General features: G+C 28.3%; 1 protein-coding gene across 1 annotated transcript in view; it reads left to right on the plus strand.

The window, feature by feature from the left end:
- Window positions 1-1,102: 1,102 nt before the first annotated feature.
- cac (calcium voltage-gated channel subunit cacophony) overlaps window positions 1,103-13,110 on the plus strand; it is a 56,676-nt gene continuing 44,668 nt past the window's right edge. Inside the window, exons 1-6 of the mRNA XM_077443329.1 lie at window positions 1,103-1,168; window positions 6,052-6,192; window positions 8,845-8,977; window positions 9,185-9,324; window positions 11,349-11,449; window positions 12,944-13,099. Coding sequence (XP_077299455.1) covers window positions 1,167-1,168; window positions 6,052-6,192; window positions 8,845-8,977; window positions 9,185-9,324; window positions 11,349-11,449; window positions 12,944-13,099 — 673 coding nt within the window. The 5' untranslated portion in view covers window positions 1,103-1,166. The remainder of the gene's footprint in view (window positions 1,169-6,051; window positions 6,193-8,844; window positions 8,978-9,184; window positions 9,325-11,348; window positions 11,450-12,943; window positions 13,100-13,110) is intronic.

Genomic DNA, 13,110 nt, shown 5'->3' on the forward strand with positions numbered 1-13,110 from the left:
ACGGAAGTACATAGAACTTTTATCTTGTGTAAGTTTTCCTACATTTGCGCTCAATTTGTTCTCATTGCGTGTATGTGTGAACGTTTATGTATGTTTAATTATCGAATTTTATTTTTACCCTTATTATATTCTTCAAATACATAGATAAAGTCGTGACTTGGTCACATCCGATTTTTTTATTTAATTGTCTTGTCATATTTTGTAGTAACTTGCATAGGCTTACTTCGAAGATTACTGTGTAAGCAAGTGACGAATTAGTCTATAAAATACGCCAAAAACATTCATGTTTATGAGTGTTCTTCGTAATCCGTCTGTCCAACATGCAGTCTTTCTAGAATTTAAGCCCAACCGTTAAAGCGGAAGATGCACTTAAGACAAAACTTTCTATACATATATATTTTGTGTCTGAACGCTTGAAAGTACAACGAATTAATAAAATACAGACATTCTTGTAATATACTGCATTTTATGATATAAATACATACATATATTAGTTTTGAAAATCGATATTATTTGTTCATAAAATAACTTATGTAAATATGTATTATGTGTACATATTGTAAGTCGACAAATATGACAAAAGAGGGGGGGGGGACAAAAAATATTTGCCCCGAGCGCCATTTACTCCTACATACACGTTTTGTCCATTTAAGTAACTTTTCATATACGTATGTATATACTCACATATGTATAATATATTGCAGTCTGCTTTGTGTGAATATATGCACATTATATGTTAATTATCAATATATAAAGTATGTATTGTGTTCGTGAAAATATTCGACGTTGAAATTTTAATGGTATCGATGGCTGATTACGTTTTAATGTTTTTATTTTCATTTATAATATTTGTAATATGATCGTAGCCACTTTCTTTGTAGGTTTTAAATTTAAACGATGTATGACTTTTTTTAATACCTCAATATAGTATGTATGTATGTATGTATGTATATAATTTCTTCAAACTTTCGATAGTTATTCGATCGATTGTTTTTAATTTTGTTATAAAAGACATTTCATGCTTCACACTGTATATTTACCATTCGTATACACATATTCAATTAAATTACAATAGCGTATGAACGAATACGAAATGCACACCAGTCACGAATGATAAGTATCGCATAACGCACGTATTCGTACATACTACATAGTTCTACGTACATATGTAAGTGTACCCATTTTCAATCATTTTAAACGCTTCTGTAATTGTGAATATTCTTTCTACTTATAACTTACAAAATATTAAGTACATTTTAGTTGATAATTCTCAAAATACTAAGTGAAATTTTCACATACAAAGCAACGAATCTATTCTATTGTGTGTCTTATTTGATGTTACTATGCATATGATATCCAATGCATTCAGACTGCTTTATAAAACTGCAATGGTTAATATTTTCCTCATTCCAAGATGGAAATAAAACTAAAATTTACCTATTTTAAGATACGAGTATTGTATTACGTATTATACATTCTATAAATTTCGATTATTTCAAAACCTTTAAATCCTTATAATAAAAAGCTGTCAAATCAAATTACAGACACATATTTGAAAACCACGTAGATTATTTTTTCCATGTAGGTTCTTCATTCTTGTTTTTGATACTTATTTAATGCTTTTTAATACACAAACGATTTGTGATATTCACTAAAAGAAACTAAACGTTTAACATTTACACGGTTAGTAAAAGTATGTATGAATTTGGTCAGTTAATTTATAATTTTGGACGTAAACATTTAGGTTAGATTTATGAAAACGAAATTAGAAAATCACTCACGTGCTTTCGAATTCTAAAAATCATTTCATTATATGTATGTACATATGTACAAAGCAATGCAAAAAATGCACAATAGAACTTCTAATGCCAAAATTCGATCCAACTGTCAAAATTTACTGACTATTTAATAAAATACTGATCAATCGATATAGACATACATATATACATATACTGCTATTTTATTTTATTTACTGACCATTTATTATAATATTAGTAAATAAATAATATCAGTCATATAACTGACCAAAAATCATTTAAAGTCATCTCAAAAGTTTCCAAATATTGTTTGTTTGATAATTACTTTCCTTTACACCTAATTCCATTTTATATGTAGTTCTTTTATTTTGGTAGTAGTAGTAGTAGTTTTTATTTTGGATAAGCAAACGTATCTCATATTCATTTTCTATATATAAATATATATATATATATATATATATATATATATATATATATATATATATATATATATACATACATATATATACATATATATGTATATATATATATATATATATATATATATATATATATATATATATATATGTATATATATATATATATATATATATTTTTTTTTTTTTTTTTTTTTTCTAAGTAATTAACTAAGTTTACACACATATACAGTTTAAAATCCATGAAGTCATAGATTTCATAATTTTATATTAATATTTTATCTTTTTTACAATATTTTCATGTTAAAATTATAAATATTGTTATTAATTAAACTACGTATCTTTATTTTTGTTTTGAGTAAAAAGGTTAGGCAATTACGAAAGTGATATGTGGTTGATTTGGTACGATTTCCAGGGTGAAAAAAGATGGTGGCGTCATTTAAGGAATTTGTGGAGCTAATTATAAAAATAACTGATAAAAGCAATGTGTATTTTTACCTTATAAATTCATAGTGGAAACCATTTTTTCCCTAAAAACAATAGCTGGTGCAAATCAGTAAAATCTGGAGACCAAATTTTTACACGATACAATCGTTTTACTAATCACATATTTAATCATTATTTATACATATTTTTGAGAGAATGGGGGGGGGGTTACATTCCCAAACGAAAGAAATGAGCGTCAGATACTAATACAGATATCAAACCTGAACTAAATATTGCGGAATAAATCTGCGTTAAATATGCATATCAGTATTTAAATTTGTATTTTAGCTACATAAAAATAGTACAATTTTTAAAATAGGAAAAATAAATCTTACAAACAATGTGAGATAAAGATTAAATATTAATTAATTACATCGTTAATTATCGATTAGTTAATTCACTAACATCGTGGCTAATTTTTTTACAGGATTTGAGTAGTTATTATCTAACAATTACTGGTCCATTAACATGATTTTATTGTGGTCAACATCAACATAAAAAATATGTGGTCATATTATTATTGTGGTCAACGTTTATAATATATTTTTTATTTTAATATTAGTATTTTAGATATAAAATGAGAAATCTATCATGCTTTTTGAAATAAAATGGCCGTAAATATTTTAAGTCTCCAGAATTTTTTTCATTTATATGTCAAAGATTTGAGTTGTGTGGGTACGCACCTAACACGATATTTTATAAAAAAATCAGTGGCTTTTCAAAGTGTAGTTAACTATCATTAATGAGATATTATATCATTTTAAAAATGCCCATCCAGACCCATGAATTGGGAAGTTGGTCACAAGACGTTTTAATAAAAAAATGAATCAGTGACTTCGTGTCGCCTTCTTAAATGTAAAAGTTGATAAGTTACAAAAAAACATTGACTAGATAAAATCCAATATGAAAATTTTATTTGAATCGGTGTCTCAAGAAGTTTGGAGATTATGAAAAAGTAGATCACTAAATTCCTCGAATCTCTCGAGCAAAATTTTCAGTAGTACCTACATATTTATATACTTCCTTGATCTTAAAGAAAAATCTGAAATGGTATAGGTACAAAGCACAGTACGATTACTACAAAATTGAATTCTAGAATATCTATTTTTAGTATTTTTTTAGTTAAAAATGCCTTTTTATGTGTGTGAATTTGGCGAGGGACATAAATATATATGTATATATGTAGATTATTTTTACAATTATGAAACAGAATCACATATGTAGATTATTTTTACAATTATGAAACAGAATCACGATATAACGATATATTTAAAAAATATCGGGTCAGTCAATTCACCCGCTAACATTGTGTTTAATCGTAGAACTACGTAATATATAACTTAATATTCTTGCGTAATTCTATTGCTATTTTTAAAGATAAATTTTTACTTTATCTATGTACGTACTAACAATAGATGAAGTTTTGTGATCATGCGAAAATTCTTACTCGAGATTTTGACTGATTCAAACTCAGAATCGATCACTGATCACGTTTTCATGGTCTAGAAAAAATGTGTATGTGTCTGTGTATTTTGGGTATTTTTTGGGTATAACACCGTTAGTCCTATCGAACTGAAACTTAGTATCAGTTACTGAAATAATAGAAATTATAAATTTTATACCCAAATATTTTTTGAATATTTTTACCTGAACCGGAAGTAGTACTTTTACTCTCGAAAATCTAGGTTTATTATGGTTTTCTCAGAAACCTTTTGGTTTATTGAACTGAAATTTCATATCTAGAAGTTAAAGCTTAATACCAAGGGTTGGTCACATCCGATTTTTTTTCATCGTTGTCACCCATTCAATGTCTTTACGTCGACGTTTACTTTGTGAACGTCGTTATCGTTAACAATAATTTAGTTTCTTAGGGCTTTAATAAAATTGCATACAAAATTTCATAAATGTATGTATGTATGTACATATGTATATGTATATACATATTTAGCACAACACTGCGGACCTTTTTTGAATCATCACTGATGGTTCATCAGGTCAAATAATTATTATTGTTACTAACACTATACTAACACCATATATGTATATATATGTACATACATACACACATGCTTTTCAACATTACAACGTACATACATACATGTGTAGATCGATTGGCATATTTAATGGTCGCAAAATATTCTTGGGATAACATAACACACTCCATATAATTGAGACAAATTGTAATAAAGTCGAGTATATAATGTGTACGAACGCTATTTAGCTTTGATGAAAATGACTTGCATAAAGATTTTTCCAATATTAATAACCTAGAGCATCAAATCATTGAAATACAAAGTGATAAGGCATTTTGCACATTGTGATTAAGGCATTGTGATTAAGGCATACAAAGTGATTAAGGAATCATGAAATGAGGGAAATATTAAAATTATTTTCTTTCTGTTGTTATTCAACGATATTTTGCCATTTAAAATTAATATCTTGAACTTTCAAGTACTAAAAAAGGAACAACAAAATAGCTTCGATCTTTTTGTTAAAATCTGAAAAATTTGTCAATCGATCACCATGGAAATTTAGATGAAGAGTAGTTCCCAAAATCAAAAAGGTTGAGTTCCAGGGATGTAGTGCTAAAAAAAGAAGTGCCGTAATGCTGAATTTACTAATTTCCTCCCCCCCCCCCCACATAGTAAGCGTGACAAATTGTCGCGCTTACTATGAACACTATTAGACATTAGTATGAACAGCGACACTTCTGCAACTTTGTCGTAGCAACGTTGTCGGAACTATGGACTAGGCCTTAAATATTTGTATGTACAGCGACACTTCTGCGACTTTGTCGCAGCGACATTGTCGGAACATTGTAGATACAGTGCTTTTTTCCAGGAATCGGGGCGGTTTGACTATATTTACAAAGCTAGAGTACAAAAAAAAAGGTTGGGCGAACTTTTTACAACAATTGAACAATAGCATTCACAACAATTGAACAATAAACGGCGCGCTGTGGATCCGGCCTTTAGTCAGGACTATGGACTAGGTCTTACACGACCCATGTTCAATGCTACCTGGAAAGGCTTAGCGGGTGGTATTCTTGTTTACTTCGTATATGCTCGAAATACAACGCCTATCGGCGTTGGTCAGCATTCAAAGGGTTAAATAAAAAATCTTTATATAATCTATCAATGGGGGCTGAATTTTTTTTCTGTTTGCGAATTTCGAAAAAAAGCACGATTTTGTATGAAAATCAGTATTTGAGGTAAAAATTTCGATTTAGAAATATAGCGGAGCGCGTTCCAGCTTTAAAAAAATTGGCGAAACGTCGCTCCGGCCCCACTACACCACACCACTGTTGTATATGTTCTTACGTATATTTCTACATATGTACGGCAAAAAGAATGTTTTTGTGACGAGATATATGTATATGTTTGTTGATGCAGGTTGGCCGCGGCGCAGGAGGCGGCGCAGGCAGGGGCGGCGCCGCGGGCGGCAGGTGACGCGATGGGCGGCCCGCACGCGCCAGCCGCCTCTGGGGGGCCCAGCTCGCTCTTCCTGCTTTCCAATGAGAATCCCATCAGAAGGTAATGTCATACTCTATATTTATCATTACCACTCCTGACATATTACACCCGTGGTTGTTATTAAGCAAGAGGGTCATTTTTATTGTAAGGATCGTTTGCATTATTTGGTGCCAAAAACCTATGTGATGCCTCATATGTAGAGACACTTATTTTGGGCATTTTGCTTAATTGATGCTAAAATGTGGAATAGATGCTAATAGATGCTAAATTCGTAAAATATGCGAATAGATTTGATCCAATTATTATGTGAAGAAATTGAGGGGATAAAACAGAGCTTGCAGTTTACCATAGACGGTGTTTTTCCTGTCGAAACCAAGCAACTGCTTTTGTCTACAGCTGTAAATAGTAGACAAAAGTGTGGATGCTGAAAGGTATTTTAGTAAATACAATATATGTAATTGTTACCGATCGTCGCACACATCTCAAAAAAGAATCTGTAGAAATATGATTCATATTGAGTTTTAATAAATTTTAATTGTTATTATATTTTATATTCATTTTTTTGTCTTTTTATTTTTATATTCGTGTTTTTTTCATTGAAATTTGAATTCCAAAACTATTTTTTTCTATTATTTTTATTTAATTGTTGTGTTGTCTTTAAATTGTACATACATACATACATATGTATATATAAATTTTATTGAAATTCACTGAAATTTTTTATTATTTAAAATTAACCTCTTCATAAAAATAGATGCTAAAATTGAACATTTTCAATGCCCTAAAACGCTAATATGCAAAATGAAAATGCTAAAATTGACAAAAATAGATGCCCAAAATACGTGTCTCTACTCGGGGACGCGACAATTGGTGCAAGTTCAAAAGGTTCAACGACAAAATATACCCGAAAATTAGTGCACTGACAAAATGTACCCGCGACAAAATATTCACGCGACAAAATGTCCACAGAAATAATGTTCAAGTGACAAAATGTTCAAAAATCCTAAATTTTCCTATTTTAATGGAAAAAGTAACTTTTTATTGTATCATATTTATCGATGTATATGGTACTTTTTTATAGTATAGATCGTGGATGTTATTAAATTAGTAATAAATTACAGGTGTTCTCAACCGCGCCAACATATTCTTATTTAAATTGAACAATTACATTTTAAGCGAATGTCATTGTGACTCATTGAATATCATTTTAAGATGTCAATGAATTAATTTAAATGTTAGGGGCTCTTAGCCGTATCCAATATTTACTTATTTAAATTGAAAAAAAAACTTTCTAAGCGTATGAACTGCAGATTGAATTAGTTTATATGGCAGGGCTTCTCAACCGTCTCCAAAATTTTCTTTATTTCAAATGAATAATTTACTTTTTATCGTATACATCGCGGGCGTTATTAAATTAGTGTAAATGACAGGTGTTCTCAACCGTATCCAATATTTACTTATTTAAATTGAAAAATAATAATAATTTATAATTAACTTTAAAAATTTAGGATTTTTGAACATGTTGTCGTTTGAACATTATTTCCGTGGACATTTTTTCGCATGAAAATTTTGTCGCGGGTACATTTTGTCGCGTGATCATTTTGTCGCGGGTACATTTTGTCAGTGCACTAATTTTCGGGTACATTTTGTCGTTGAACCTTTTGGACTTGCACCAATTGTCGTGTAACCCTCTACTCATATGCCATTTTTCAGTAGTAAACATTTCATTAATTATGTTGATCGTTCATTCCACCAATCGATTATCTGCTCCGAAAGCAGCAAAGCATTCGCAGAAAATGGATGATCGAAATTATGAATGAAATACTACTGAAAAATGAACCACCCTCTGTGCATTGTGAATCTGACTTTAATTAATGTGGTCTGATGAAGATATTCATTAGATAAATTATTGGTTTAAAGAGCTAGCGTTTTGGTTTTGGTTTAAATAGCTAGTAGTTTATATTGTAGTATTACTATTCGCAACAATGCCATTTGAAATACAAAGCTTAGTTTATAGTTAATAAAAATTTATTAAATGAATTAACACTTTTCAATCATATAATATTGTGTAATATGTGAATATAAAAAAATGTATTCTTATGATAAAATATTGTTTTTTTAAAAAATATTGTTTTTTTAAAAAATATTGTTTTTTTAAAAAATATTGTTTTTCTACACTTTTTTATATCATACGTACATATGTACATATATTACAATACGTAATATATTTTGGAAAATGGTAGTAGCAAGTATCTACATATTATTGTAATTTTTTCGCTCCAATTAAAAAGTTTCAATAAATAATTAATCTAAGATTGAATATAGAGAGACATTTTTATTAAAATAGTTTTTGTATATGTATGTATCTAGGATAAAACATATTTTTTCAACACTGCACTCATAGAAGCTAATTGATCAACAACTTTTCGTTGATACACTTACTATAAAATCAAGTTTATGGTCAAAATGTGTTTTTCTCATTAATGTTGTGTCGTTATTCATAATTAGAGGTAGGATAGTCACAGTGCTATCCATTGTTCCATTGTTGTAAATCCTTTGTAAAAAAGGTTTGGCAAGCCTTTAACAATGCATTTACAACCTTTGAACAATACGCGGCACCTTCTGGGTCCGGTGACTATTCATAATATTTGAGAACAGTTAAAGCACGATAGTTGTTCAATTGTTACATCTGTATTTTTTGTTTGGTTTCAGGTATACGAAGTTCATAATAGATTGGCCGCCCTTTGAATACGCCGTGCTGTTGACGATTATCGCCAACTGCGTGGTATTGGCATTAGAAGAGCATCTGCCACACGGCGACAAAACCATCCTGGCGCAGAAGCTGGTATGACGAAACTATTTTGTAGTTATTTAGTTATACATATGTAAATTCCGAAGATTCCTTTCATATTTGAGTAGTAGCTGATTTTTATTTTCATAAACTTTTCAAAAATATAAATGTAATATATGTACATGTTCATAAAATTCAATATTCTCAATCTCAAAAGTATTTTTAATGCAATGATACATATGTGCAAATTTTTCTTTGCAGGAAGCAACAGAAGTCTACTTTTTAGGAATATTTTGTGTAGAAGCATCCCTCAAAATATTAGCATTAGGTTTTGTTCTTCATAAGGGGTCATATCTTCGTAATATTTGGAACATTATGGATTTTTTTGTAGTAGTTACTGGGTAAGATATTTTATATTTCTTAATAATTTTAATGCGACTTAGTTTTAAAGGATATTAAAATATACCTACATACATAAGTGATACATTTACTTTTTATTTTATATTGTACTTTATAAGATAATAAGTAAATTACAAAAATTGACATATTTCAATGGAAGAGTAAATCTTATCCTTAGAGTTGTGGTTTTGTCAACAAAATAGATTCTGATTTCATTATAACGTGCAGATATGAACAGCATTTTTATCAATTTTATCTATGCATATTTTGTATCGACACATTTTAAATAGTATTTTTAACAGTGACCGAGTTATATGTACGACATTTGAAAATGAAATGTCAAAAATATTTTCATCAGTAAGTTTTTAATAAAAATGAAGTATATTGTGAAAGTATTAATTGAGAAAATTGAGCGTTTATTAAATGAAATCGGTTAATTACATACATATAGGTATGTGTCTCGTGCGCTAATTCAGTGTCACACGAGTGAAAGTTGTTGCCCAGGTTACATAAATTTGATAACATTATAGTATAAATATTTAGGCAATGTTATTCAAAAAATTTTGTCTCCAAATATGGGGATAGGTCCATGACAATATTTGCAGAGAGCAACGTAGATGTGGATTTGAGAATGTTAAGATCCTTCAGAGTGCTGCGTCCGCTCAAGTTGGTCTCCAGAATCCCAAGTAAGGGATCATGTCCAGAGCTGTGGATAAAAAACAAATTAATGCATATTTTTCCAGTAGCCCTCAATTAGAAAAGCTCGACACAAATAGAAACGAAATTTATAATGAGAAATTAGTCATAGAGAGCCTATTTTCAATATTTAATTATATTATTAATAAATAGATATTACTAATGCGTGTGAGTAGATGATAAGTGTGATATTTAATAGATAAAATAATGGAAAACTAAGGGCTTTAGGTTTCCAATCAACATGTTCTCTTTATTGCAATATACATACAAATATACAGTAGCAAAATTTTCGCCTTCACGAAAATTCAAAAGATAATTAATTAAAATAGACATTATTATTTTACATATACAATAATTTTTTTATAAAATTCAAAATTCTGAAATCATTTTTGCTCTGTATATGCATATTAATTACATAAACATGTTCAAGTAAACCTTGAAGCCATACTTTTAATAATTTATCCATATACTCCTAGATTTTATTAATACATTAATTAAAGAAAATATAATCGTAATATTGATTAATGCTTATCTTTATTTTTAAAATACTGTTAATAGAACATTTTTATTAATTATTAACAATTGGTTAGTTTTAAATTGTAGATATTCACATAAAAATATTCGATGGTAATTACTACACGAAATTTAAATTAGTCTACCGTAAAAGGTCCTCGCAAATATGATAATAGAGTGTTTAATTATTCAATAATATTTATATTTATTATTATATAATAACTAGTGCATAGAGTTTACGTAGTTAGTAGTATCTATATATATATATACATATACCTACATATATACATAATTATGAAAATCATGTAGCAAATTTTCATATTGTACACTGAATAAATACACCACAACTAATATTCCTTCAACATATTTAATACATACACATTATACACCAAACAGTAACTGAATTGCAGTCTCTTTAAAACGGTTATGTTGACCTCTCATATATGCCAATTATTTTATTAACATTTTTTTTCAAAATTTATCGTTAACCGAAGGATACTAAATTTTAACTGTTACTAACATTTGCTTTGAGTGAATATTAAATAATTGATATTAATCGTTTAACGACAACACTATTTATATGATTTTATACTAATCGAGTAATTCAGTAGATATACATAAAAAGATTTTATACATAGCTAATTCGAATTTTAATTTTCTTAGTGTATATTGTTTGCGACAAGTATGGGCTTGTAAACTATTAAATATAATTGAAAAAAGAAAGAGACTGCCTTCAGTTATCTGATACAATATTAGATAGCATTGTATGTTGAGTTTTTGTAGTGGCTAGAAGTGTGTATGTTAATGTCGCGTGCAGGTTCATCACGCAGTTCCCGCAGAATGGGCCTGAAGTAGACCTGAGGACCTTGCGAGCAATCAGGGTGCTAAGGCCGCTCAAACTGGTTTCCGGGATACCTAGTGAGTTACGATTGTTGTATATTTTCAAGACAGAAACCGGGAACATAAAATATAATTTTCGAATCTATTCCAAAACATGTGACCTTAGCTCGACATTGATTTACGAAATTAAGAGAATTTGTATTCAATCTCATACAGTATAATATTTTTAATACATTTGTCATTGTTTAAATTCCTCATTAGAAAATCGAATCGTTTACTTAAATCTAAATTTACAATAAATAGATATTTTTTGTAAAATTTCTTAAATTAAATTGTGTTTTTTAGATATTAGTAGCAAGAATGTGTTTAAATACCATTATTTACACATAATATTTAATAGAAATAGTTTTATTAATTTATTTATCAATATATTATATACTTATAGAATACAAAAATATACACATATACACATGTACGATGGATATATGTATAATATATTATTTCATATATACAATTACTATGTATCATATGATATGTATATATGTACATATGTTCGCATGGAGAAATTGGAAAGTAATTGCAATTTTTATTTCTACATAAAAATACATGAATAGATCAGTTAATATACTATTTTATGTTAATTAAAAAATACATAGTTATATTATTCAACATATTTATTTCATTCACCAATATACTTATAAACTACAAATAAATAACAATAAAAAGTTTTAAAATTTACAATACAAATTTAATTACAAATACTTTCTAACTATTCAAACGCAACATATTTCCAGCCAATATTATTTATGGTGATTTAAAATAAGTGTTTTTTTTTTAGATTATACAAATCAATTATTGAAACACTTTTAATCATTAATATTGGGATTTAAAATAATATTTCTAATTTATATTTGTATTACATTAATCTAATTGAAATTTGAATCACTAATATTCAAAGATAATTTTTGAATCTTCCGAAAAATTGATAGTTTTTTAAAATTTAAATTAATTTTACTGAATCTAAGAAATTAAGTATTTCAGAAATATTCGAGAAACATGAAGAAACCAAACATTTTGTATAAAAATAGAATTTTATATAATATGTATATTTACTTATATACATTTATATATACAATCTATTTTCACTAAACATGTAGAATCAGAATCAATATTTTGTTTTTATTTTGTATTGATGCATTTTGATGCAATTCATTACTTTTGTAGCATTTATCATGAATCCCTGTTTCCTCGCTTTTACTTCTTACGAAATTGGGGACCAAAATTAAGAAAGTTTTTGGTCACAAGCTTCTTAGACTATGGGATATGTCCCTATTATGATTGGTATGCTTCTTTTTTATATGATAAAACATTCAAAAGCAGCACGATTATAAATCTGCATTAAATTTAGACAATTTAAATTTTTAAGATAATAGGAGGGATTTAGGAATTGGTTGGAAATTTAGTATATAATCGGCTGATGATGTGCTTAGTACATTTGTATGTGTGGATATATGTAATTGATTATTTTATAAGAAACAAATGCTAAACTTATGTGACATTGTCTTTCTATAGGTTTACAAGTGGTGCTCAAATCAATCATAAAGGCAATGGCGCCTTTATTACAAATAGGATTATTAGTATTATTTGCCATTGTCATCTTTGCAATCATTGGCCTGGAATTTTACTCTGGTGCCCTCCATAAATCATGTTATAGTTTAGAAAATTTACGTGAGTGTGAA

Source organism: Arctopsyche grandis, chromosome 12 (genome assembly GCF_051622035.1).
Source record: "Arctopsyche grandis isolate Sample6627 chromosome 12, ASM5162203v2, whole genome shotgun sequence".
Lineage (NCBI taxonomy): Eukaryota > Metazoa > Arthropoda > Insecta > Trichoptera > Hydropsychidae > Arctopsyche > Arctopsyche grandis.